We start from the raw sequence: 22,288 nt of genomic DNA, 5'->3' as shown, positions 1-22,288 counted from the left end.
AGAGATCATGAGCAGGGGAGGGGCAGAGAGAGCAAGAGACACAGAAGCTGAAGCGGGCTGCAGGCTCTGAGCTGTCAGCGCAGAGCCCGACGCGGGGCTCGAACTCACAGACCGTGAGATCATGACCTGAGTCCAAGTCGGTCGCTCAACTGACTGAGCCACCCAGGCGCCCCACTAATTGCCCTTTAAGAAAAGGTTGCTGACTTCTGAAATATAGGATGACCATGGCCTTAAGCAACTGGTGGGATGGTGGGAGAGGAAAAGCAGATTGAGGCAAGTGGGCAGTGTAGTAATTCCCTCGAGGGCAATGCTGAATTGGAGGAACCTGTGGCATACCCAAGAGTGGAAAGATGTGCCTGGACTACAGGTGAAAGATCTGGATTTAAATGTGGATTTGGGCATCACCAATGGGCAGATGGGCATTGAAGCCACAGAAGTGAGATAATCCATGGGAGAGAAAAACATAAACACATCCCAAAACAGAGAGCAAAGCTGGCGAAGTCAGAAACCCAGGAAATGCTACTGAGGGGATACACAGACTAGAAAAGTCCGAGAAGGAATCTGAGAAAGACAAGGCAGAGACACAGGGAGCAATTTCAGTGTGAAGGAGGGCAAGGGAGAAGATGTTTTGTTTTGTTTTGTTTTTATTTATTTTTTTTATTTTTTTGTTTTCAACATTTATTTATTTTGGGGACAGAGAGAGACAGAGCGTGAACAGGGGAGGGGCAGAGAGAGAGGGAGACACAGAATCGGAAACAGGCTCCAGGCTCCGAGCCATCAGCCCAGAGCCCGACGCGGGGCTCGAACTCACGGACCGCGAGATCGTGACCTGGCTGAAGTCGGACGCTTAACCGACTGCGCCACCCAGGCGCCCCAGATGTTTTAAGGAAAAGAGAGCTAAAAAAGAAATGTCAAGAGCCCAAGTGCAATCAGGACAGAAGAGGAGACCGTGGGTCCTGGAGCCGTCAGCCAGGGAAGCTGAACAGTGGGAACAGGTGAAGACCCGATGGCTTCCAGGACTCCACGCATAACTGCCTTCCTCCGTCCCACTAGCCACTCCCACTCAGTCTCTCTCCATAGGTCCTCAGTGTTCAAAAGCCTCGGGGCTCAGGCCCTGGACCTCTTCTACTCCCTAGCCCAGACACCTCCCCCCTGAACTGGGCTCTCAGAACCAACATGGCCGCTGCGACGTCCAGTGGGCACCTCTACAGACCAGGCCCCACGTGCTTTCTCCCCAAACCAGCTCTGCTGGTGGACTTCTCCAGCTCAGTTAAAATCAGTCTTGTCTCTCCAGTTGTTCAAACCCAAGTCCCTGGAGTGCTCTCAATTATCTGCTCGTCTTCCCTCCAACCTTGCAGGAAACCCTACCCACCACGTCTTCAAACTACATCCAGGGTTCGGTGTCCACCCCTCCACTCCGGGCGCCACCACCACCCTCCCGGGTCATCAGAGCAGCCTCCTAGCTCGTGTCGCTGCTTTGACCCCCTCAGTCACTTAGCACCAATGATCCCGCTGAAACAGAAGTGCAGTCGTGTTATTCTCTATGCAACACCACCCCCCCCCCCATACCTTCCTATCTCATTCTGAGTAAAGGCCCCAGTCATACAATCGCCTCCAGGGTCCTGCACAACCTGCCCCCACCCTCAGTCTAATCCCTGAGACCTCACTACCTTCCATAACAGTGTTTGCTCTCTCCTCCAGTCACAGTGACCTCCGTGCTGGTTCTCAACACATCACGTCCACTCCTGCCTCAGAGCCTTTGAATTCGCCATTCCCTCTGCCTGCACCGCTCTGTTCCGAGATACACATATGACTCTCTCCCTCACTTCCCGCAAGTCTTTATCAGAATACTCTGTTCGGGGCGACTGGGTGGCTCAGTCGGTTGAACGTCCAACTCTATTTCGGCTCAGGTCATGATCCTAGGGTCATGGGACTGAGATCCCCATCGGGCTTTGTGCTGAGTGTGGAGCCTGCTTAGGATATTCTCTCTCTCTCCCTCTCTCCCTCCCTTTGCCCTTCTCCCCAGTTTGTGCTCTCTCTCCCACTTCTGAAATTAAAAAAAAAAAAACCAAAACCCTTCTCAGGGAGGTTTTAGCCATCCTATTTAACACCGCCAACCATCATCTCTCATCCCTCAACACCCTATGTTCTGTTTCCTGCTTTATTTTGCTCTAAAGCCCCTGTAACTACTCTAATACAATGCACATAATTTACCAATTTATCTTGTTTATTATCAGTCTCCAATGCTAGAATGTAAGCTCCATGAAGGCAGGGATTTTTGTCTGTTTTCTCCCCCCACGACACCCCAGTGCCTAGCATGGCGCCTAGCACACGGTATGCACTCAGTAAATGATTACTGAAAGAGTGAGGATAGTGGATCATGAAATGACTAGGAAATAAGAGAAAGTCAGGACAGGCAAGTCTTTCAAGACCTCTGGTTGGGTAGCTTAAGAGGAAATCACCATCAGGAGACTTCCTTTAAATGGGAAAGGCTCAAGCGTATTTACAGCATGTTAAGGGGTAGAGTAGCTATGGAAGAGATTGAAGATACAAGGGCAAGGGTATTTAGCTATGCCAAGTCTGGGGGAAGCAGAAATGGATGGTCCTCACAAACAAGGGGACAAGGGATCTCTCTGAAGGGACTGGGGCAGGAAAGGAGCATGAAAGGAGGTGTAGATCTGGGGCAAAGAAGGGAAATTGAACAAGTTCATACCTGGTACACAGTTTTCTATCTCAAGGTCTGAGTTCGAGCTTGAGTGGTGAGGGTTTGAGGAGGCACTTTAGAAAATAAGAATGCATGCTGCTTAGGGGAGAAGAAGAGGACTGCTCAGCAGGGCTGGGGGTTCCCCTCCCCCCCCCCATTCCATAAATCTGTTGCAGACTTTTGGGATTTTCCCCAGTTACACTGGAAGGCCAATGATAACCAAAGGTGTAAGCCCTAGAATTATTATAAAGTTATCAGATTAAAGCCCGTATTGGACACTTTGGGCACTGGACAAAATGCTAAACTCTAAGGGATAATAAAAAAAAAAATGGGTAAATGATAGGAATAATCATTGCTGCTGACCCAATTCAAGGCACCTTCAGCTGGCCAATACAATTCAAAATGGTGTCCCTGGAAAGACCAAGTCTTGAGGACAGATCTGGAGGAAAAAAGGGGCCCTTTGGCAAAGGACTCTGAAAGGCTAGTCTAAGGACCTACACCAGAGGGCTGTGTATAGCATAAATGAGGACCAGAACCTCAAAAGAGAAGATCCACAGTGAAAAACAAAGCCAGTTAACTACAACTCATGAAAATGGGCCCAGATATTCTAAAATGCTGAAATGTGACATTTTGGAATCGGGAATAGTGGACGTGCAAGGAAAGATCCCTAATTTCCAAAGGGACCAAAGCAGGATTATAAGGGCTTCATAGTGTCATGAGCTCCTTGGCCATCTGCAAAACCCATAGAATCTTCTGCAGTCCATAACGAAAAGACTATCTCAAATTAAAGACTATGTCAAATTGAATTATCGATTTTAATAGCTGCCATTCATTATTCATTCCATGCTATGCATGTTACATACCAAATCTCCATTTTATAGATGAAGAAAAACAGACACTTGGAGAGATAAGGAAGTTGTCCTAAGTCATAGCAATAAATAAGGGGCTGGGCCAGAAATCAAACCCAAAGGTGTCTGGTCCCAAAAATCATGGTTTTAACCTCTATTTTCTCTTTCTGATGTTATTTTTTTCTTACTGAAGACACAGGAGTGATGACTAGTTTTAACGTATTCTTCTGAGATTTACAGTCATTCTTTGATGTATGCAGTAGGCGTTCTTAGGAAAGCATATTTTCATATGAAATTATTGACTCAATAATCTAACATGTATTATGTCTTTCCAATCTTTGTGTCCTACAGTGGGACAACAGGTGTCAAGTGAATGAATGGCAGTCCTTGGGCCCAGGAGAGTTCAGTGCTCAAGCACCGAGATAATATGTAGATAGACTGATATCAGTGAACTTGAGGAATCATATTGTAGAAAATTGGGAGGGTGGAAATAGAAGAAAGCGGTTTCTGCAAAGCACAGAGCTTAAGGTTTATGCAAGATCCAGAGCAAGATCTAACCTTACCAGTATCGAAGTGAGGGTTAGCGGGCCCTTAACAGGTACAGCAATGATCACTGAGACCCAGCACGCACACACCAAGAGCAGGTCATTTCAGACCAACCCCACTGCCTTCTTTGAGCTCACAGAATTACCACCTGTGGTGGCAAGCAGCTGGGGCTGGGTGGTGGGCCCCTTAACAAGAAGTGTGTGCTCTTCAACTCACCATTTACATCCCCTGGATTAGTTAATGGGCTGAGTCACAGAACCAGGACTTAACAGTTAAGTATAGCCAAAGACACAAATAAGATCTTACACCTGGTTTCAAAAACCCAATTGAGGCTATCTGAGATAAGAATGGGGGTGGTTCAGGAGCAAGAAACGTAACAACGTCTTTAAGGGTGTGCCTAAGTGGTTTAGTCGGTTGAGCGTCCAACTTCCGCTCAGGTTATGATCTCAAGGTTCATGAGTCTGAGCCCCAGGTTATGATCTCAAGGCTCATGAGTTTGAGCCCCGCATCGGGCTCTGCGCTGACAGCTCGGAGCCTGGAGCCTGCTTCGGATTCTGTGTCTCCCTCTCTCTCTCTGCCCCTCCCCCGCTTACTCTCTCGCTCTCGAAAATAAATAATAAGACACATTAAAAAAAAAAAGTCTTTGAGTAAGCCGATAGGAAACTCAGTGAGAGAGAACAGTGTGATGTAGCTGAGAGAATAAAGAAGGAAGAACAGCCTTCGCTGCACTGCTAGAACCTGGCGTCTGTACCATAACAAAGGAGGGGACAGCCCTGTTCTAACCTGGACCAGACTACCACACTACTACATGGACTTCTGGGCAGCTCACTTTGAGAGGGTCTGCTAGTGATTTTCATTTTCCCCACTCCCCACTATGATCTCTGCACTGCTCTGTGCCCTGAGGAAGCTGACCCCTACATGTTGCATTGTCCAGATTCCTTGCCTGGTGACGTCCCACCGGGTGCAGCCAATCAGGAGCACCAGCAAGGGAGTCGGGGGCAAGAAGAGAGAATGCACAGAGTATCTCTTGTGCCAACGTCTCCCTGCTCCGTCTCCACATTCCTGACAGTGGCTGTGTTTCTGTCCAGTGTCAGACGGCACCCCCTTCTGCAGTTCCAGCTCTCTGTGGGTTCCGGCTTGCTCCCCCTGTCCCTTCAGGTCTAGAGGTGGTAACAGCTTCCACCTGTCGGTTGCTAGCTCCCAAGTTCCTTATCGTCCTTTCTGGGTTCCCTTAGCCCTGCCCTCACCTGCGAAAGTAGTCCCTTCACTACAGTATTTTCAAAATCCCGATTGAGTTGACCTTCTGTTTCCAGCAGGGCTCCCAAATGAAACTGAAGGGGTAGGAGGCCAGCAGGCCAAAAAAAAAAAAAAAAAAAAAAAAATCGTGCCTAGGAGGACCAACTAGAGGAACAGAGGATGTTTGTGCTGGTGAAGGGAAGGCTCCAGAAAACAGGCTAATCCACTTGAAAGAAGTGGAGGGCTACTATCAGACTCATTCTCCTGCACTAGATACAGAGAGACCAACTCTGTATTTTTACCATAAACTTTTCTAAAGAGCGGGCAAAGGTGGGGTGAGCACTCTGAGTAGGCCACAGGCTTCAGAAATTCCGAGTTGTTTAGTCTTGGCAAAGCAGCCCATACCAGGAATACGGTAGGAAAAGCCTAGAAGGGTAGTTTAGGGCTTTCCAAGCCAAGATGTCATGATTTGCTACCGGCTATATACTACTCAGACCGTCGTTTACCAAAATAACCAAATTGGGGGAAAACCATGTTTGCTCACGCCAGTATAGAAAACAGCAGCTTAGTTCTTTAAGTGTGATAATTCTCAGCACTGACGTTCTTTTTTTTTTTTTTTTTTACCCTTTCAGACACTTCAGAAACACAGACCTTATTTTACATCTCAGCATCACAGCCCTCAAAAGGATTATTTCCCAAACCGCTAAGCAGTCCATGAAAAACTTTCAACAAGCAACTTCTATCGACACATCTATCACCAGAACTTCTTCAGAACTGTCACCTCATCTTTCAGACCAAAATCCGAGAGGTGAAATCGGCCAATGACACAAAATATTTTACAAGCAAATTGTCCTGGGTGGGGGAAGATCACCTCAATCCATGCTGGTGGGGAAAAAGAAAATGTTTTTTTTTACAAGAGCCCTCAACTCCTGAGTTCACAGAAGGGTCACAGCGCGTGATGCTAAGTGTGTCTAATCCGAGTTTTCTCCTTGACTGCGAGTTCCTCATTTATTACAGGGCCCGACCGCTAGGAAAGCCAGCTTTTCCACTCATTCATTCCACAAACATAGGATGCCGATCACTAAGAGCGCCCTGCTGGTCCCTGGGGGCGGACACAGGCTCCGGGGGCCGATGCTGCTTCTAGAGTTCCGTGGGTCCAGGAACCCAGCTGCTTTGAAAGGCCAACGAGGGCAACAAGCGCGAGCGCGGCGCCCGGGAAAGTTTCCGCAGGAACTTGGGGAACGACGGGCGCGGGCCTGCGGGAGGACGCCGCCTCCGGCTGGGGGCCCGGCCGCCCCCTCGGGCCACGCGGCGCCCGCCCCCGGCACAGCGCGGGCGTCGCCGGGTCCCGGGGACGCCCTGCCCGGGCACCACCGGGCCCCAGACACCCGGAGCGGGACAGCGGCGACGACCCGCGGGGCGCGCTCGGCCCCGGCCCGCATTTCGGGCAGCGCGCTCCCGCGCCGCCGCGCGCCCCCACCGCGCCGGGCACCCGCGGCGCGCTCCCGCCCGGCCCCGGAGTCCCGGCCCCTCGGCCCGGGCCCTGCAGCGCGCCAGGCCCGGCCGCACTCACCCTCCTTGGCTTTCTTCCTCCGGGCCAGCGTCCCTCCGAGTTTCCCCAAGAAGGAGTCATCTTTCTTCCGGGACGGGGGCGACTTGGGAGTGGGGGACTTGGGGACGGAGGGCGACTTCTGCGGGGACGTAGCCATGGCGGCGGAGCGGGCAGCCGCGCGCGGGCCGGCCGGGACGCGGAGCTGGCGCTGGGCGGGCGCGGCGGGACTGAGGCTGCGGCTTTCCAAACGGAAGCGGAATTATTCCAAGCATTTGAGGCAGCTCACGCTCGCCTTTCCCTTCCCTCTCTCCCTCCCTCGCGCCGCCCTCCGCCCTGGAAGGAGCTGCGCGCTCGGGCCCTTGCCGTTTGGGCCTGTGTCCGCGCCCCTTGGCTGCCCAGAGAAGGGAGGGCGCCCCGAATCTGCCCCTTGCGGGACGGCTGGCCTTGTCTCCGTGTGTGTGTGTGTGTGTGTGTGTGTGTGTGTGTCCTTCCAGCCTGGGAGCGCTCGAACCTAGAGGACACATTGCCCCTGGCCTTTGCACCCCTTACAGATCCTGGTACGAATCGGGGGCTCAGTGATTTGTAACGCAAAGCGACCGGCTACTCTGTCCCCCCAGTGTCTTCGCTGGGCTGTTGGGTGAGGAGCTTCCACTCCCCCTGAATTTCTACCTGTACGGTTATTAGGCCCATGTCTTGTGTCCACAAAAGAGTGAGTCAGCTCCGGGAAGAGAGAGTGAACCAAAATGTGTTTAGTTATATCCATGTTCCTGCCCTGATCTATGGCTGTCAACCTCCTCTCGAGACGGAAAAGTTCCAAGTTCATGAGCGCAGCAGGGCTGAGGCTTCTTATTTTTTACCAGACACCCGCATCTAAGCAGCTCAAAGGCTTGTACAAAGGAAGATCCCAAATGTTGGTGGAAACGAATGGGAAGGTCCGACCATGGGCTCCTGTGAAACAGCCCCCTCCCCCAAACTTTTCCTGCCTTAACTGAATGCAACACGGTGGCAACCAGACTCCTTTGGGATAACAGGGGAGTGGCACAAGCCTCAGTGTTTGAAGGTCTCTTGCTGGAAATGATGAAAAGACACATTTTATTGTGCTCGCCCACCCGAGGTTTTCATTGGGACTCTCCTGGCTGTCGCTCACAGCCCCCCTCACACAGTCCGTTGGTAACTGTGTTTCTCCAAGTAGCTGCAGCTGGTTGACCCTGGCTGATCACCTGACCCAAAGAGTGCGAATGTTTGGAGAGCAGCCAATCAGATAGTCTCAGTTAAGGATCTGAACTAAGCTAGAGACTGTTGTCAGAAGTTGAGCACTTAGAGATGATCATGAAGACACCATACTAAAAACGTGTCCGTTTTTAGCCACATGCTGGCGGATCAGTAGAGAAAAAGCCAAGAGAGCAAAGAAGTGGTTTCAAGAAGTCTACTGTGGCCTAATGAAAACCCATGGGGAGCAGTTACCTGGACCTTGAATCTCTTCCCAGTGCCCACTGTAGTTCCCCAGAGGGCCAGCCCATGCTTCCTCCCTAGGACATGTTCCTAAAGCTTTAAATAACATATCCGCCTTCACATGAGCTAATCAGCAAACTGATAAGCAATCATTCCTGGGAACAGAAACTTAACAAACAAGATGGCCAATAGATTCTCAGCAGACTTATGTGTTCGTTTTATCTCTGTGTAAGAGCCAAAATGTTACCTCTTGGAAAACTATACTTTTGCTGATGCCTCTTACCTAACAAAATGCAGAGAAGTCATGATGACTGCTAAAATTTTCACCCGGGAACAAGGAAAGATTACAACACCCTCCCAATGCCAACCACCACCCTGATAAATCTTAAGATGTGGAGAAGACAAAAGTAGATTCAGTTTCACATCGTTACTAATTCTTGTTCAGGATATGGGGTGGATAAAAACATTTCCAATCTGATCTCCAGCCCTGGGAACTCTTGTCAGGGAATCATGAGACACACAGCTCAATAGCTATGTGATTGTGGGCAACTTTACTCCCTTATCTGAGTCTCCATTTCTTCATCTACAAAAAGAAATGGTAGAACAGAATTGTGGTTCCCAAAGCTGATTGTGCAACACAATCCTTTGGGGAGTTTGTAATAAACACTGACTAGCCCCATCTCTAGAATTTCTGATTGAGTACATCTGAGGGGAAACCAAGGAATAGGTCTTTTTTTAGAGTTTATTTTATTTTGAGAGAAAGAGAGCAGAAGCATGAGGGAGGGGCAGAGAGAGAGAGAGAGAGAGAGAGAGAGAGAGAGAGAGAATCCCACGTAAGCTCCATGCTGCAGCACATCCATAAACTGTGGGATCATGACCTGAGCAGAAACCAAGAGTCGGATGCTTGACCAACAGAGCCACCCAGGTACCCTGAGGAATAGGTATTTTAAGTAGGGATTACATCAGGTGACTTGATGGGGCTGATCTGTGCACTGATATTTGGGCACCTAGAACCCCTTCCAGCCCTCACATCCTGCGATTCTCTTGTCCTCACCAAGCGCTGGGCTCAGGTCCTATGGCACGATCAAAATTATACACGGAAACCTCTTAAATTTTGCTCACGCATGCTTTTGAATACACGAGTCTTTCTGGCCTTTTTTTGCATACCAACTTTGAAAGCAGCTTGAGCAAGACTAAAAAGAAGAACAAAGTCTTGATTGTTGAAAGCTGGCTCCCAGAAAATACCAGCAAAAGAAGCTGTATAGAAGACAAAGATTGAATTTATTGTACACCACAGTAAGGAGAGGCCTGCCGGGGCAGAGTCTTGTAGCATCTTGGACTGGGGAGGACAAAGTGGGGGATATTTATAAGGTTTGGGAATCTGGTTTAAGACAAGTCTTTCAATGAGATGGTGCTTGTTTAATTTTGGCTAGGGATCATACTAGTTTCAGAGTGGTGGATAAAAGGCAAGTCTTCTAAAGTCTTGGAGTGGGGCACCTGGGTGGCTCAGTCAGTTAAGCGAGCTACTCTTGATTTTGGCTCAGGTCAATATCTCGAAGTTTGTGAAGTCCAGCCCTTCATCAAGCCCCCCACGTTGGGCTCCAAGCTGACAGTGCAGAGCCTGCTTGGGATTCTCTCACTCCCTCTCTCTCTGCCCCTCCTTTTTTCTCTCTGTCTCTCTCAAATAATAAACACACTTTAAAAAAAAAAGTCTTGGAGAGTTAATAGACTTTTCAATGCTATTGAAAAGCTTTAGGGTTTTACATTCAGTTCAGTAAGGTTTTGGGAAAAGTTCTTAAAAAGCACAATAAAGTTATTTGTAACTAGTATCTTTCTATGAAATATATTTTTGGAATAGTTATGTTGATAAAGACAGTGAAATGGTGAAGTCCCATTAATATAAACAGTAACCTGTATGGGTGTGAATGGTTTCCAGGGTCTCAATATTTTGCCGATGTTGTTTTCAAACCTATCTGCCTCTAAGAAAATTATCAATCTCTCTTTTAAGAGCGATTCCCATTGGGAAATTAACAGTGAATTATAAATCAGTGCCCCTCCTTGTTGGGATGAGCGCTGGGTGTTGTATGTAAGCAATGAACCATGGGAATCCACTCCCAAAACGAAGGTAATACTGTACACACTGCATGTTAGCCAATTTGCCAATAAATTATATTAAAACATAATCATAAAAAATAAAAAAGTCCAGACTTTAAAAAATAACTAACTAGTTGGGGCGCCTGGGTGGCGCAGTCGGTTAAGCGTCCGACTTCAGCCAGGTCACGATCTCGCGGTCCGTGAGTTCGAGCCCCGCGTCAGGCTCTGAGCTGATGGCTCAGAGCCTGGAGCCTGTTTCCGATTCTGTGTCTCCCTCTCTCTCTGCCCCTCCCCTGTTCATGCTCTGTCTCTCTCTGTCCCAAAAATAAATAAACGATGAAAAAAAAAATTAAAAAAAAAAATAACTAACTAGCTAAATAAATAAATAAATAAATCAGTGCCCTTCGAAGTGTATTCTGAAAACCAGTACTAATCCACAAACTGCTATTGAGTCCCAATGACATAAATACAGAAATTGAAAGCGTTTAGACATTTTAATAGAACTTTAGCAATGCAATTTTATATCAGTTTAATATAATAATAAAAACTGGAAGCTTGTATTTGAACTACCTTTTCATTGTACTTTTCTGGTATTTCTTTTTTATTGCATTTGCCAAACTGGTCTAGGGTGGATTGGTCCTTCACCACAGATCCTTTGGAAAGCACTGTTCTAAACACTCCATTTTTAGAGTTCATACACTCTCTTTTAATATTTTGCCTCTGTGGTCCTTATGGATATGAATTGATCTAGCTTTCGCTCGGAAGATTAAATGAGTTAATGCACAGAAAAGCATCGCACACAAGGTCTGGCACTGAAGTAGACTGAATTTAAATCCTGCTTAATCAAGGACACGCATCTCATGCTGTTCTTTTTTTTTTTTTTTAATTTTTTTTTCAACGTTTTTTATTTATTTTTGGGACAGAGAGAGACAGAGCATGAACGGGGGAGGGGCAGAGAGAGAGGGAGACACAGAATCGGAAACAGGCTCCGGGCTCCGAGCCGTCAGCCCAGAGCCCGACGCGGGGCTCGAACTCACGGACCGCGAGATCGTGACCTGGCTGAAGTCGGACGCCCAACCGACTGCGCCACCCAGGCGCCCCTCATGCTGTTCTTTGATAGGACACATAGAGGAACCTGTACCAGCTCCCTCCGAAGCAAATCGGTCTCTATAATCATGGCCCCACTGAGGAGATGCCCCTCTCATGCTTCGTCACTGGTCTCATCTTACCCGAGGGTTGATGATAAGGACAGCTCATAAATGAAATGTGTGTTGCTGTGAGACTCTGTTGATTCTCTAGGTCAGTCTCTCCTTGAAATCTGGACCTAGACATACTGCCCTAGGAGAGAACAGACCCGTATTCCCGCCCTGGCTCAGTAGCTGGGTGACCCTGGACCGATTGCCACCCTTTCTGTCCTTCCATTTCCAGCGTCAGGAAAGTGAAGGCGGTACCTACTAAAGCCAAACATCCCACATACCTGAGGATGATCAGCAATTCTAATCTATTCTATATTCTATATTCTAATTCTAATCTAGATTATACCCAAGAGGAATGAGTACATTGGTGCACTCTGATACATCTTCTAGAAAGTTCATGGCAGTACCCTTCAAATGCCCATTAAGAGTTGAATCCGTAACTGAATTGTGAGAGTCACACAGTGGAATATTACACAACAAGGAGAATTAACGATTTACAAGGAGCAACAGAAATGTAGCTCACAATATTGAGGGGAAAAAATTAGACGCAAGTAGAGAATATACTCTACCAGTCTATTCATAGAAAGTTCAAAAATAGGCAAAACTAATCTCTGATGTTAGAAGTCAGGATAATGATGAGCCTTGAGAGGGGTTTTGACTAGAACCGGGCAGGATGGGTGGGAAGGCGTGACGGAGGCTACTGGACTGGTAATGTTCTTTTTCATGATCTGGGTACTGGTTACGTGAGTGTGCTCACTTTGAAAACTCACGGTGTGTACACTTAATAATTTCAACAATTTTCTGTATGTATATGGTACTTCAACATAAAATGAAGCCATAGGACCGCATCCCCTTTAGGGTCCCTTTTATCTCCATGGTCTCTTTCTCCAATTCCCTGGGTAACCCACATCGCTCACAAATCCATAGGACTCAAACTAGGTCACTTCTGTCTCCAGACCTTTCCTTAGGAGATCATTTTTGTAGCTAAGCACGTTCTACCCTCAGCCCCCCAGGATTGTTCTTGTCCTGGCCCTTACATCTTCCCTCAGCAATTCCAACAGGCAGGGCCTTGTAATTTACAAGGCAGGAGCAGGTAGTGGGGAAGGCTTGGGGTTCCAATCACCATTCTGCAGGCAAGTATCCGTGCCATCTTGTGCAAGTGATTTAACTTCTCTGTGTCTCAGATTTATTATCTCATTGTAAATTCATAAATGGTATCATTATCTCTATTTTACGGGTGAATAACTTGAAACTCGGAGAGTTTAAATAACTTCCTTCAGATCATATAGCCAATAACTGAGAGACAGATACTATAGCCCTTAGAATCTGTTCTCCCAAATATCTACACACAATTTTCAGCTAAGATATGTTCCCTCAGAATAAAGATTATATATTTAGCTAGGTGCATTCACATGACTAAACTTTACCCAATGGGATGTAACCAAACATGTTGTGTAACACCTTCCAGGAATCCTCCTAACAAAGAGATGGGACAAGAGTATTCAGTTTCTCATATCATCAGACTACATAACAGGCCACGCCTCCTGCTGAGAACAACTGGAAAAGTTAAACGAAGTGTAAAATAAATCTTGAGAGTGTCGGAAAGCTAACAAAACTCACAGGGCCACAATCTCACAACTCACAGGGCTCACAAGAGGTGAGCCCATCACTTGGGACTGCTTTCCCCCAGGGCACCTGCCAATTTCAGAAGAAGCAGCTGAGAAGCTAGGAGGTTGAGCAGGGCAGGTGCCAAACCTCAGGAGGATAAGCAGACAGATGTTCAGGGGCCCCCAAGCCAGGGGCCCCCAGGAACCTCCCCATCCCACCTTACTAAAAGACTGCCTTCTAGTAAACAAAGAGAAAATAAAGACATTTAAACTAAAAAGCACAACTGGGAAAAATGGTTAACAGCAGATCCAAACAGAACTAACGTGCATGACAGAAAGACAATCATTCTAGTTGGAAACTTGGTGACACAGGGAGGCAGAAAGAACAAATAAAAGGGTAAACACATGGGTAAATTCAAAAGGATATTAACTAAATAAAATAACAATCATGTTGTCTTATAGGGTTTAAGAATATAGAAATCAAACTAAAATACACAAAAGCCAAAGGATTTCAATTGGGTAGTGAGTAAATGGAGTTATTGTTCTAAGGCCCAGGCACCCTCTGGGAAGAAGTAAAGGTAACCATTTACATTGATAAATGGTTGATAAATCAAGGAATTATGTTGTAGCCTCTAGGGTAACCATTAAAGAATAGTAAAACAGTAACTATAACTAGTAAGATAATGGAGAGAAAATTGCAGTCTGTGTGTGCCATTCAGAAAGATCTCATAAATTGTGTTTATAATTTATACGTCATATTTAAGCAACTTGTCTTTTTTTTTTTTTTTTTTTTTTGAGAGAGAGAGAGAGAGAGAGAGAGAGAGTGAGCAGGGGAGGGACAGAGACAGGGAGACACAGAATCCAAAGCAGGCTCCAGGCTCTGAGCTGTCAGCACAGAGCCCTACACAGGGCTCAAACCCACAAACCGTGAGATCATGACCTGAGCTGAAGTCGGATGCTCAACTGACTGAGCCATCCAGGCACCCCAAAGCAACTTGTCTTTCGCATTCTGTTTTCTTTTTATTTTGTTGTGTTACTTTTTTTGTTGTATAGGTTAAAAGCCCAGGACGTAGGGGAAAACCAAGCGTCTCAAATTAAGGTAAAAGTCAAACTGGAGGAAGTTTTCACTGGGGAAACTTTTACATTTCCCAAATGTGAATACCATCTGTTATGGGTTGAACAGTGTCCCCTAAATATATATTGAAATCCTATCCCCAGAACCTCAAAATGTGACCTTACTTGGCAATAGAGTCATTGCAGATGGACTTAGTTACGTTAAAATGATATGTCAGGCAAATTGGACTAGGATAGGCTCCCAATCGAGTAAAACCAGTGTCCTTAATAGAGGAAGGTTTGAGCACCGACGTGCACAGAGGAAAGATGGCTTGAAGACACACAGGAGAGAGACAGCCACTGGAATTATGCTGCCGTAAGCCACGGAGTGCTTGGGGAGGCTTAGGAGGAAGCATTGCAGGGGCACGCCTTCATCTGGGACTTGTACCCTCCACAACTGTGAGAGAACACATTTCTGTTGTTTTCAGCCATCCAGCTCGTGGTCCGTTGTGGATGGCCTACAAAATTAATATACCATCCGAGGGACAAAATGGGAGGCCCCTGCAGATCATGAAGAGGGTTCTACAAAGGGTCTGGATCTTAATCAATCATCAGAGGTTGTTTGACCACATCAAAGCATTGTGGGCTGGGTGGGGCGAGGGTGGGGGTTGCTCTGGGTAAAGAGAAGCCAGCCAGAGCTTCCTGGGGACTTCTTTGATCGCTGAAAGCAAAGTGTGCTCTTGGGATGAAAAGAATGTGTGAGATAAAATGGCTCTGGAGTGGGACTGTTAAGTGAGACCTCTTAAGTGAGAGTCCCTCTTGGGAACCCTGGGGTATTAGCAGTGGCCTTTGAAGGCCAGGCTGCCGCGAGCGAGCACGTCCTTCAAGAGTCCTGCCTGCCTGGAGTAAGGCAGCAGATGATAGGGTGGGGGTGGGGCATGAGGAAAAGCTGGAAGACCTCAGCCTTGGTTTGCGACTCGGGGGACTGAGGGTGGGGTGTTGTCGAGGATCACACAGGACGATGCCGTTCAGATGGCCTCTGACCCAGCCGTGGTGGAACGTGTCCCAAGATCTTTGAGGCAGGCAGCCCGCTTACCTACCCTTTAAGAGTCTAATAACGAACTGTAGACATTTAAGGGGGATCCCTCGCCTCAGCATGACAGCTCAGTGCCAACTACATGCACAGAGGGAACTCTAAAATTCGTGGCTCTTATCTGAGTGGTCTAACAAAGGAATGGAGAACATTCCAGAAGAAGAAGAGCAGGGGCAAAGCTTTTAAGGATAGCGAGAAGCAGTCATCAGACACTTCAGACCCAGTCAGGCAAGAATACCTGGCATCCCAGTGATTCTATTTGTGTAATAGAATCTGTGCCTGTGTCACAGGCCACGATATTACTCCCATGGTCTCCCCTACCCTTTCCCAGGCCAGTGTCATTGGAGGAGCAAGGTCTTCTTTGTCACGGTTATAATCCACCTGCCTCCCACACCTGCCTCCTGATTCTGTGGCCTGGAGGAACAAGAGTCTGCACGTCCATCTTTACCAGGGAAGCTATTAAGGCTATTTATATGTTAATGTTTCCTTTTAGGGAGGAAGGTAAGCAATATTACATCTAACCACGAGCTGGAACCCAGTCACCATGGCCAGATGGTGTCTTCAGGGCGTACTTTGAGAACCTTGGCCAAATTCGTCAGCAGAGGCCAGCTCAGAGACAGAGAGTCCCGAAAGGGAGGTGGCAATGCTCTGAGAAGTGCCGTCCCTGGCCTGGTCCAGAGCTTCTACCTCCTCTCCTGGGAACTGCCCATTCTTACCTGTTCTGCTGAGATTTGAGGTATCATTTTCTGTTTCTGCTGTTGGGATTAGAACGGTTCAAGATTCACCACGGCCATTCCAATTACAAAGTCATAGTCTGGCCATTCCCGTTTTAAAATTGGCACCTAGGGAGAGCAGACTGACTCTTGCAAGGAACCTGGGAGGGAGGGAGTAAGGGAGGAAGGGAAGGAGGGTCAGCTCCATTTCACAGATGAAGACACCGAGGCACAATCAAATTGTCCAGTGAGCAGTGGTGGAACTAGAAATTGGGCCCTGAATTAGTGACTTTTAACTCAGATTACCGTGTTTAGAATGATCATACTTGTTGGGGTTTTTCCTGAGCTATTGATCTGTTTTCAAATCCCACACTTACGGTGTTGAGGCTGCTACACACAAATACACAGGCATTTTCCCCACATTCTTTTGTTTTTGGTGGGTTTTTTTTTTTTTTGGCATACCCTATTTTGTTCCAAGTTGATATTTAAGTTCCAGTTAGTTAACATATATGGCAACATTGGTTTCAGGTGTAGAATTTAGTGGCTCATCACATATGCAACACCCAATGCTCATGACAAGTGCCCTCCTTAATTAATACCCATCAACTATTTAGCCCATCCCTCACCCACCTCCCTCCATCACCCCTCAGTTTGTTCTCTATCACTAAGGGTCTCTTATGGTTTGCTTCCCTCTCTCTCTCTTTTTTCCCCCTTCTCCTATGGTCATCTGTTTTGTTTCTCAAATTCCACAGAGAAGCGAATTCATATGCTATTTGTCTTTCTCTGACTTATTTCACTTAGCATAATATATACTCTAGCTCCATTCACATTGTTGCAAATGGGAAGATTTCATAGTTTTTGATGGCTGAGTAATATTTCATGGTATGTATGTATATAACATCTTTATCCATTCATCAGTTGATGGACGTTTAGGCTCTTTCCATAATTTGGCTACTGTTGATAGCGCTGCTATAAACATTGGGGTGCATGTACCCCTTGAGTCAGCATTTTTGTATCCTTTGGATAAGTACCTAGTAGTGCAACTGCTGGGTCACAGGGTAGTTCTATTTTTAACTTTTTGAGAAACCTCCATACCGTTTTCCAGAGCGGCTGCACCAGTTTGCATTCCCAGCAACAGTGCAAGAGGGTTCCCGTTTCTCCACATCCTCTAGTCTCCTGATTTGTTCATTTTGGCCACTCTGCCTGGCGTGAGGTGGTATCTCAGTGTGGTTCTGGTTTGCGTTTCCTTGATGATGAGTGACGTTCAGCATCTTTTCATGTGTCTATTAGCCCTCTGGATGTCTTCTTTGGAAAAATGTCTATTTGTGTCTTCTGGCCATTTTTTTTTTTTTTTTTTTTTTTTTTTACTGGATTACTTGTCAGGTGTTGAGTTTGAGAAGTTCTTTACAGATTTTGGATATTAACCCTTTAGCGAACGTATCATTTGCAAATATCTTCTCCCATTCCACATGACGCCTTTTAGTTTTGTTGATTGTTTCTTTTGCTGTGTAGCAGTTGTTTTGTTTTGTTTTGTTTTGTTTTAATCTCAATGAGGTCTCAATAGTTCATTCTTGCTTTTGTTGCCCTTTCCTCCAGAGATGTGTCTAGTAAGAAGTTGCTGTGGCCAAGGTCAAAGAGATTGCTGCCGGTATTTGCCTCTAGGATTTTGATGGCTTCCTGTCTCACATTTAGATCTTTTAAATTTATAAATGTATTTTTGTGTGTGGTGTAAGAAAGTGATCTAGTTTCATTCTTCTGCATGTTGCTGTCCGGTGTTCCCAGCACTATCTGTTGAAGAGACTGTCTTTTTTCCATTGGATATTCTTTCCTGCTTTGTCGAAGATTATTCGGCCATACGTTTGTGGGTCCATTTCTGGGTTCTCTATTCTGTTCCATTGATCTATGTGTCTGTTTTTGTGCCAGTACCATACTGTCTTGATGACCACAGGTTTGTTATACCTTGAAGTCCAGAATTGTGATGCCTCCAGCTTTGCTTTGCTTTTTCAAGATTGCTTTGGCTATTTGGGGCTTTTGCGGTTCCCTAACACTTTTAGAATTGTTTGTTCTAGCTCTGTGAAAAACTGCTGGTAGTATTTTGATAGGGATTGCACTGAATGTGTACATTGCTTTGGGTAGTATAGACATTTAACAATATTTGCTCTTCTAATCCATGAGCACGAAATGTTTTTGCATTTGTGTGTGTGTCTTCTTCAATTTCTTTCCTAAGTGTTCTATAGTTTTCGAAGTACAGATATTTTACCTCTTTGGTTAGTTTTATTCCTGGGTATCTTATGGTTTTTGGTGCAATTGTAAATGGGATCGATTCCTCAATTTCTCTTCCTGCCGCTTCATTATTGGTACATAGACATGAGACAGATTTTTCTGTACATTGATTTTGTACCCTGAAACTTTTCTCAATTCATGTATCAGTCCTAGTAATTTTCTGGTGGAGTCTTTTTGGGTTTTCTACATAGAGTATCATGCCATCTGCAAACAGCGAAAGTTTGACCTCTTTCCTGCTGATTTGGATGCTTTTGTTTCTCTTTATTTGATCACTGAAGCTAGGACTTCCACTGCTAGGTGAAATAACAATGGTGAAAGTGGACATCCTTGTCTTATTCTGATCGTAGAGGAAAAGCTCTCAGTTTTTCCCCATTAAGGATGATATTGGCTGTGGGTTTTTCATAGATGGCCTTTATGATGTTGAGGTATGCTCCATCTATCCTCTCTTGAGGGTTTTTATTAAGAATGGATGCTGTATTTTGTCAATTGCTTTTTCTGCATCTATCAAGAGGATCATATGGTTCTTATCCTGTCTTCTATTAATGTGGTGTATCACATTGATTTGTGAATATCGAACCCCTCAAGCCCAAGAGTAAATCTCACTTGATGGCGGTGAATAATTCTAATGTACTGTTGGATTCAATTTGCTAGTATCTTGTTGAGGATTTTTGCATCCCTGTTCACCAGGGATATTGGACTGTAATTCTCCTTTTCAGTGGAGTCTTTTTCTGGTTTTGGAATCAAGGTAATGTTGGCCTCGTAGAACAAGTTTGGAAACTTTCCTTCCATTTCTATTTTTTGGAATAGTTTGGGAAGAATGGGTATCAACTCTTCTTTAAATGTCTGGTAGAATTCCCCTGGGAAGCCGTGTGGCCCTGGACTTTTCTTTGCTGGGAGATTTTTGATTACTGATTCAATTTCTTTGCTGGTTATGGGCCTGTTCAAATTTTCTATTTCTTGAGGCCCCTGGGTGGTTCAGTCAGTTAAGCGTCTGACTTCGGCTTAGGTCATGATCTCACAGTTCCTGAGCTTGAGCCCTGTGTCAGGCTGTCTCCTATCAGCACAGAGCCTGCTTTGGATCCTCTGCCCCCCTCTGACTCTGCCCACCCCCCACTTGCACTCTTTTTCTGTCTCTCTCAAAATAAATGCACTTAAAAATCCCTGCGTTAAAAAAATTTTTTTTTCTATTTCTTCCTGTTTCAGTTTTGGTGGTTGTACGTTTCTAGGAATGCGTCCACTTCCTCCAGATTGCCCAGTTTCTTGGCATATAATTTTTCATAATATTCTAATTGTATTTCTGCGGTATTGGTTGTGATCTCTCCTCCTACATTTGTGATTCTATTTATTTGGGTCCTTTCTCTTTCCTTTTTGATAAGTCTGGCTAGGGGGTTATCAATTCCGTTCGTTCTTTCAGAGAACCAGCTTCTGGTTTCATTGATCTGTCCTACTGTTTTATTTCCTTCTATGTCATTTCTTCCTGGTCTCATCTTTATTACTTCCCTTCTTCTGGCTCCAGGCTTTAGTTGCTGTTCCTCTTCTATCTCTTTTAGGTAGAAAGTGAGGCTGTGTATTTGAGACTTTTCTTGCTCCCCACCGCCTCTGCATGGTCTCTCCAAGGGTCTGCAAAAACCAGCTTACTCCCAGTTGGTCTCCAAGACACTCCCTCCATGCACGCCTTCTCCCATCCCTCCACCCCTGTGCTCTTGCGTCCCTACCCTTGGGAGCTGAGATTTGATTAGGTAGTGCCATGCTTCTCAATTTGGGGCACAAAAGTGCCCTGTAGGTCCATGGCAGTGTGTCCCAGGTACTTGACCTCCCAGTGTAAACAAGATGCATCTTCCTAGAGTGTCATGTTTACTCAAAGATTTTTGTGAGGGGTGGTGGAGGTTAGATAGCCATTCTAGATCATTGTTTTCATGTTAGAGTATATATAGATGCAGTACAGAAGGAAACACAAGGCACTTTAAAGGGACAGCTTTGGCTTCCGTTCCCTTATTTCCCCTGATCAGGGCAGGGCGGTGAGGTGCTGGGGGACTGTGACAATGGGAACTGATTTAGGAAAGCAAGGGAAGGAACAGGTAAACAGAAGACACAGGTCTGGGTGGGGACACAGGGTAAGGCTGTATAGCCTGGCGGTCGAGGGCCCAGGTTCCGGAGGCTGACATCTGGATCTAGCCCCAGTTCCACTACTTTGTACCTGGAATAGCAGGTAAGCTGAGCCTCTGTGTCTCAGTCTTATCTTAAAAATGGGGTATAAGGATTTTGCTTTCAAGATCAAATGAAACAATACATTTATAGAGCTTATTACGGCACCTGGCAGGTGACACGAGCTGAATTCACAGTATCCAGGACCCTGATCAGAGTCGGAGGGGCTCCTCAGGGGATCCCTGACAACATTGGTTGTGCTTGTCGTTTTTGCAGAAACAAGCTGTGAGAGGGAGTGAGTGTGAAACTACCACACATGCCCCGAAGGCTGAGTGATGGTGAGTTGCAGCTAATAGGCCAGCTAATGGCTGAGAGTCCGTGACTCTGAGAGCCAGAGGAGGGCAGATGAGCCCCAGCATGGGCACAAAGAAAACTTGCAAAGTGCCATCAAAAGTGGCTGGCCTTCCTTGGGGCTTTCCCTGCTGCCACAATGTTAGCGCTTGCAAAACAGGGGCCCTTACCTGCAGTTATGTTTACTTTTTGTTGATTTTAGATGGGAACAAATGGATCGTTGCAAATATGCCAACAGCAGACAAAAGCTCTCAAACAAAGGGGGAACTCCGTGTGAAATGCTGGGGACTGACCACTTGGTTAACCTGATGTGGCAGTTCTGAGGCATTTTGCTCTCACCTATCAAGAACGCTTGCACGCACTGGGATTAAGAGCAGAAACAAACAAGCCCGGTCCTCAAAGTGTGCATTGACGAAAGAGGCCAGTTCAGGGCAGATGGGAGCATTTCTGCAGAGGAACTGAAATATAAAACCAGGCCATGCCAGGTAAGAAGGTGAGAGGAATGAGGAGGTAAACCAGGACTGGCTCCACCTTTCTGCCTCCCCATCCCTCAGGGTAACTTTCTTTGTTGAAAGAATACACCCTAGGCAAAACTTCTTCACTCCTCTTCCCAATCAAGTCCAATGTGCGAGTCAGATAAGTCCTTCCAGGTGCCCCGGTGGGAATAAAGCAGCCAACTGTTAATTCATAGACTCCCACACGAAATCAAAGCTTTGCCCCTCTCCTTTCACTGGAAAGGAAGACATGAAAGGGACACTGCCCTTGGAGGTGCCAGACCAAGCCCACATGAAAATGTTTTGATTCCTTCAACAGGAAACCATTTATTTTTGGTTCATTTCAGTATTTATAGCAGTGCCCATGTAATGCATTTCAGCCCACATGAATAGTTCCCAATTGTCAGAGCAAATTAATCTTTTACAAGCTACTCAGCAGTGAGGTTAGAAGATAAACAGTAGGCGAAACAGTACACGCTCCCCTGTACGTGAACCTTCCTATTACAATAAATTACATTTGAGCTCACCACATCCAATGACTGCGACTCTCTCTGTTCGTGTGGCAGCCCCAGCTGCCCCCTGCCACCTCTGCCCTGCTGAGGTAGTTCTCTGATCAGCCACCTGGCTGGGACATGCTGCCATTTTCAGTTTGGAAGGAAAAGCCTGTAAGTCTGCTTCCTGGGAAGACAGACACTGCTGAATTGCCATTTGCCTCCAGAATGCAGAAAACATCAATTTCATTGCAGCTCATCAGAGTTGGAAACACCTGCCACTTCCTTTCTCAGTCGCAATTAACATGCTGCATCTCAGCATTGATTGAGTCCAAGCAGCCTCACACTGCCAAAGTCAAGGTCTAAATGAAACAGTACAACCTGATAGTATTTTTCACAGTTTTAGAAACGAACTTATTTTCATTGCCAA

General features: G+C 46.3%; 1 protein-coding gene across 6 annotated transcripts in view; it reads right to left on the bottom strand.

Moving 5' to 3' along the window:
- The window catches only part of PARVA (parvin alpha), a 193,593-nt gene extending 186,392 nt beyond the window's left edge, over positions 1-7,201 (bottom strand). For 5 of the 6 annotated variants that reach the window (XR_006586386.1, XR_006586387.1, XR_002736260.2 and 2 more), the window contains exon 1: positions 6,908-7,201. Coding sequence is in view for 1 of the 6 variants with exons in the window: in XM_006937152.3 (XP_006937214.2) it covers positions 6,908-7,043 (136 nt within the window). In the remaining 5 variants the exon portion in view is untranslated. The remainder of the gene's footprint in view (positions 1-6,907) is intronic. The other variant, XM_006937152.3, reaches the window with a different exon arrangement.
- Between the last annotated feature and the right edge of the window lie 15,087 nt (positions 7,202-22,288).

The sequence above is a fragment of the Felis catus genome, chromosome D1, assembly GCF_018350175.1.
Source record: "Felis catus isolate Fca126 chromosome D1, F.catus_Fca126_mat1.0, whole genome shotgun sequence".
Taxonomy (NCBI): domain Eukaryota; kingdom Metazoa; phylum Chordata; class Mammalia; order Carnivora; family Felidae; genus Felis; species Felis catus.
This window is presented reverse-complemented; position numbering and strand designations above follow the sequence as displayed.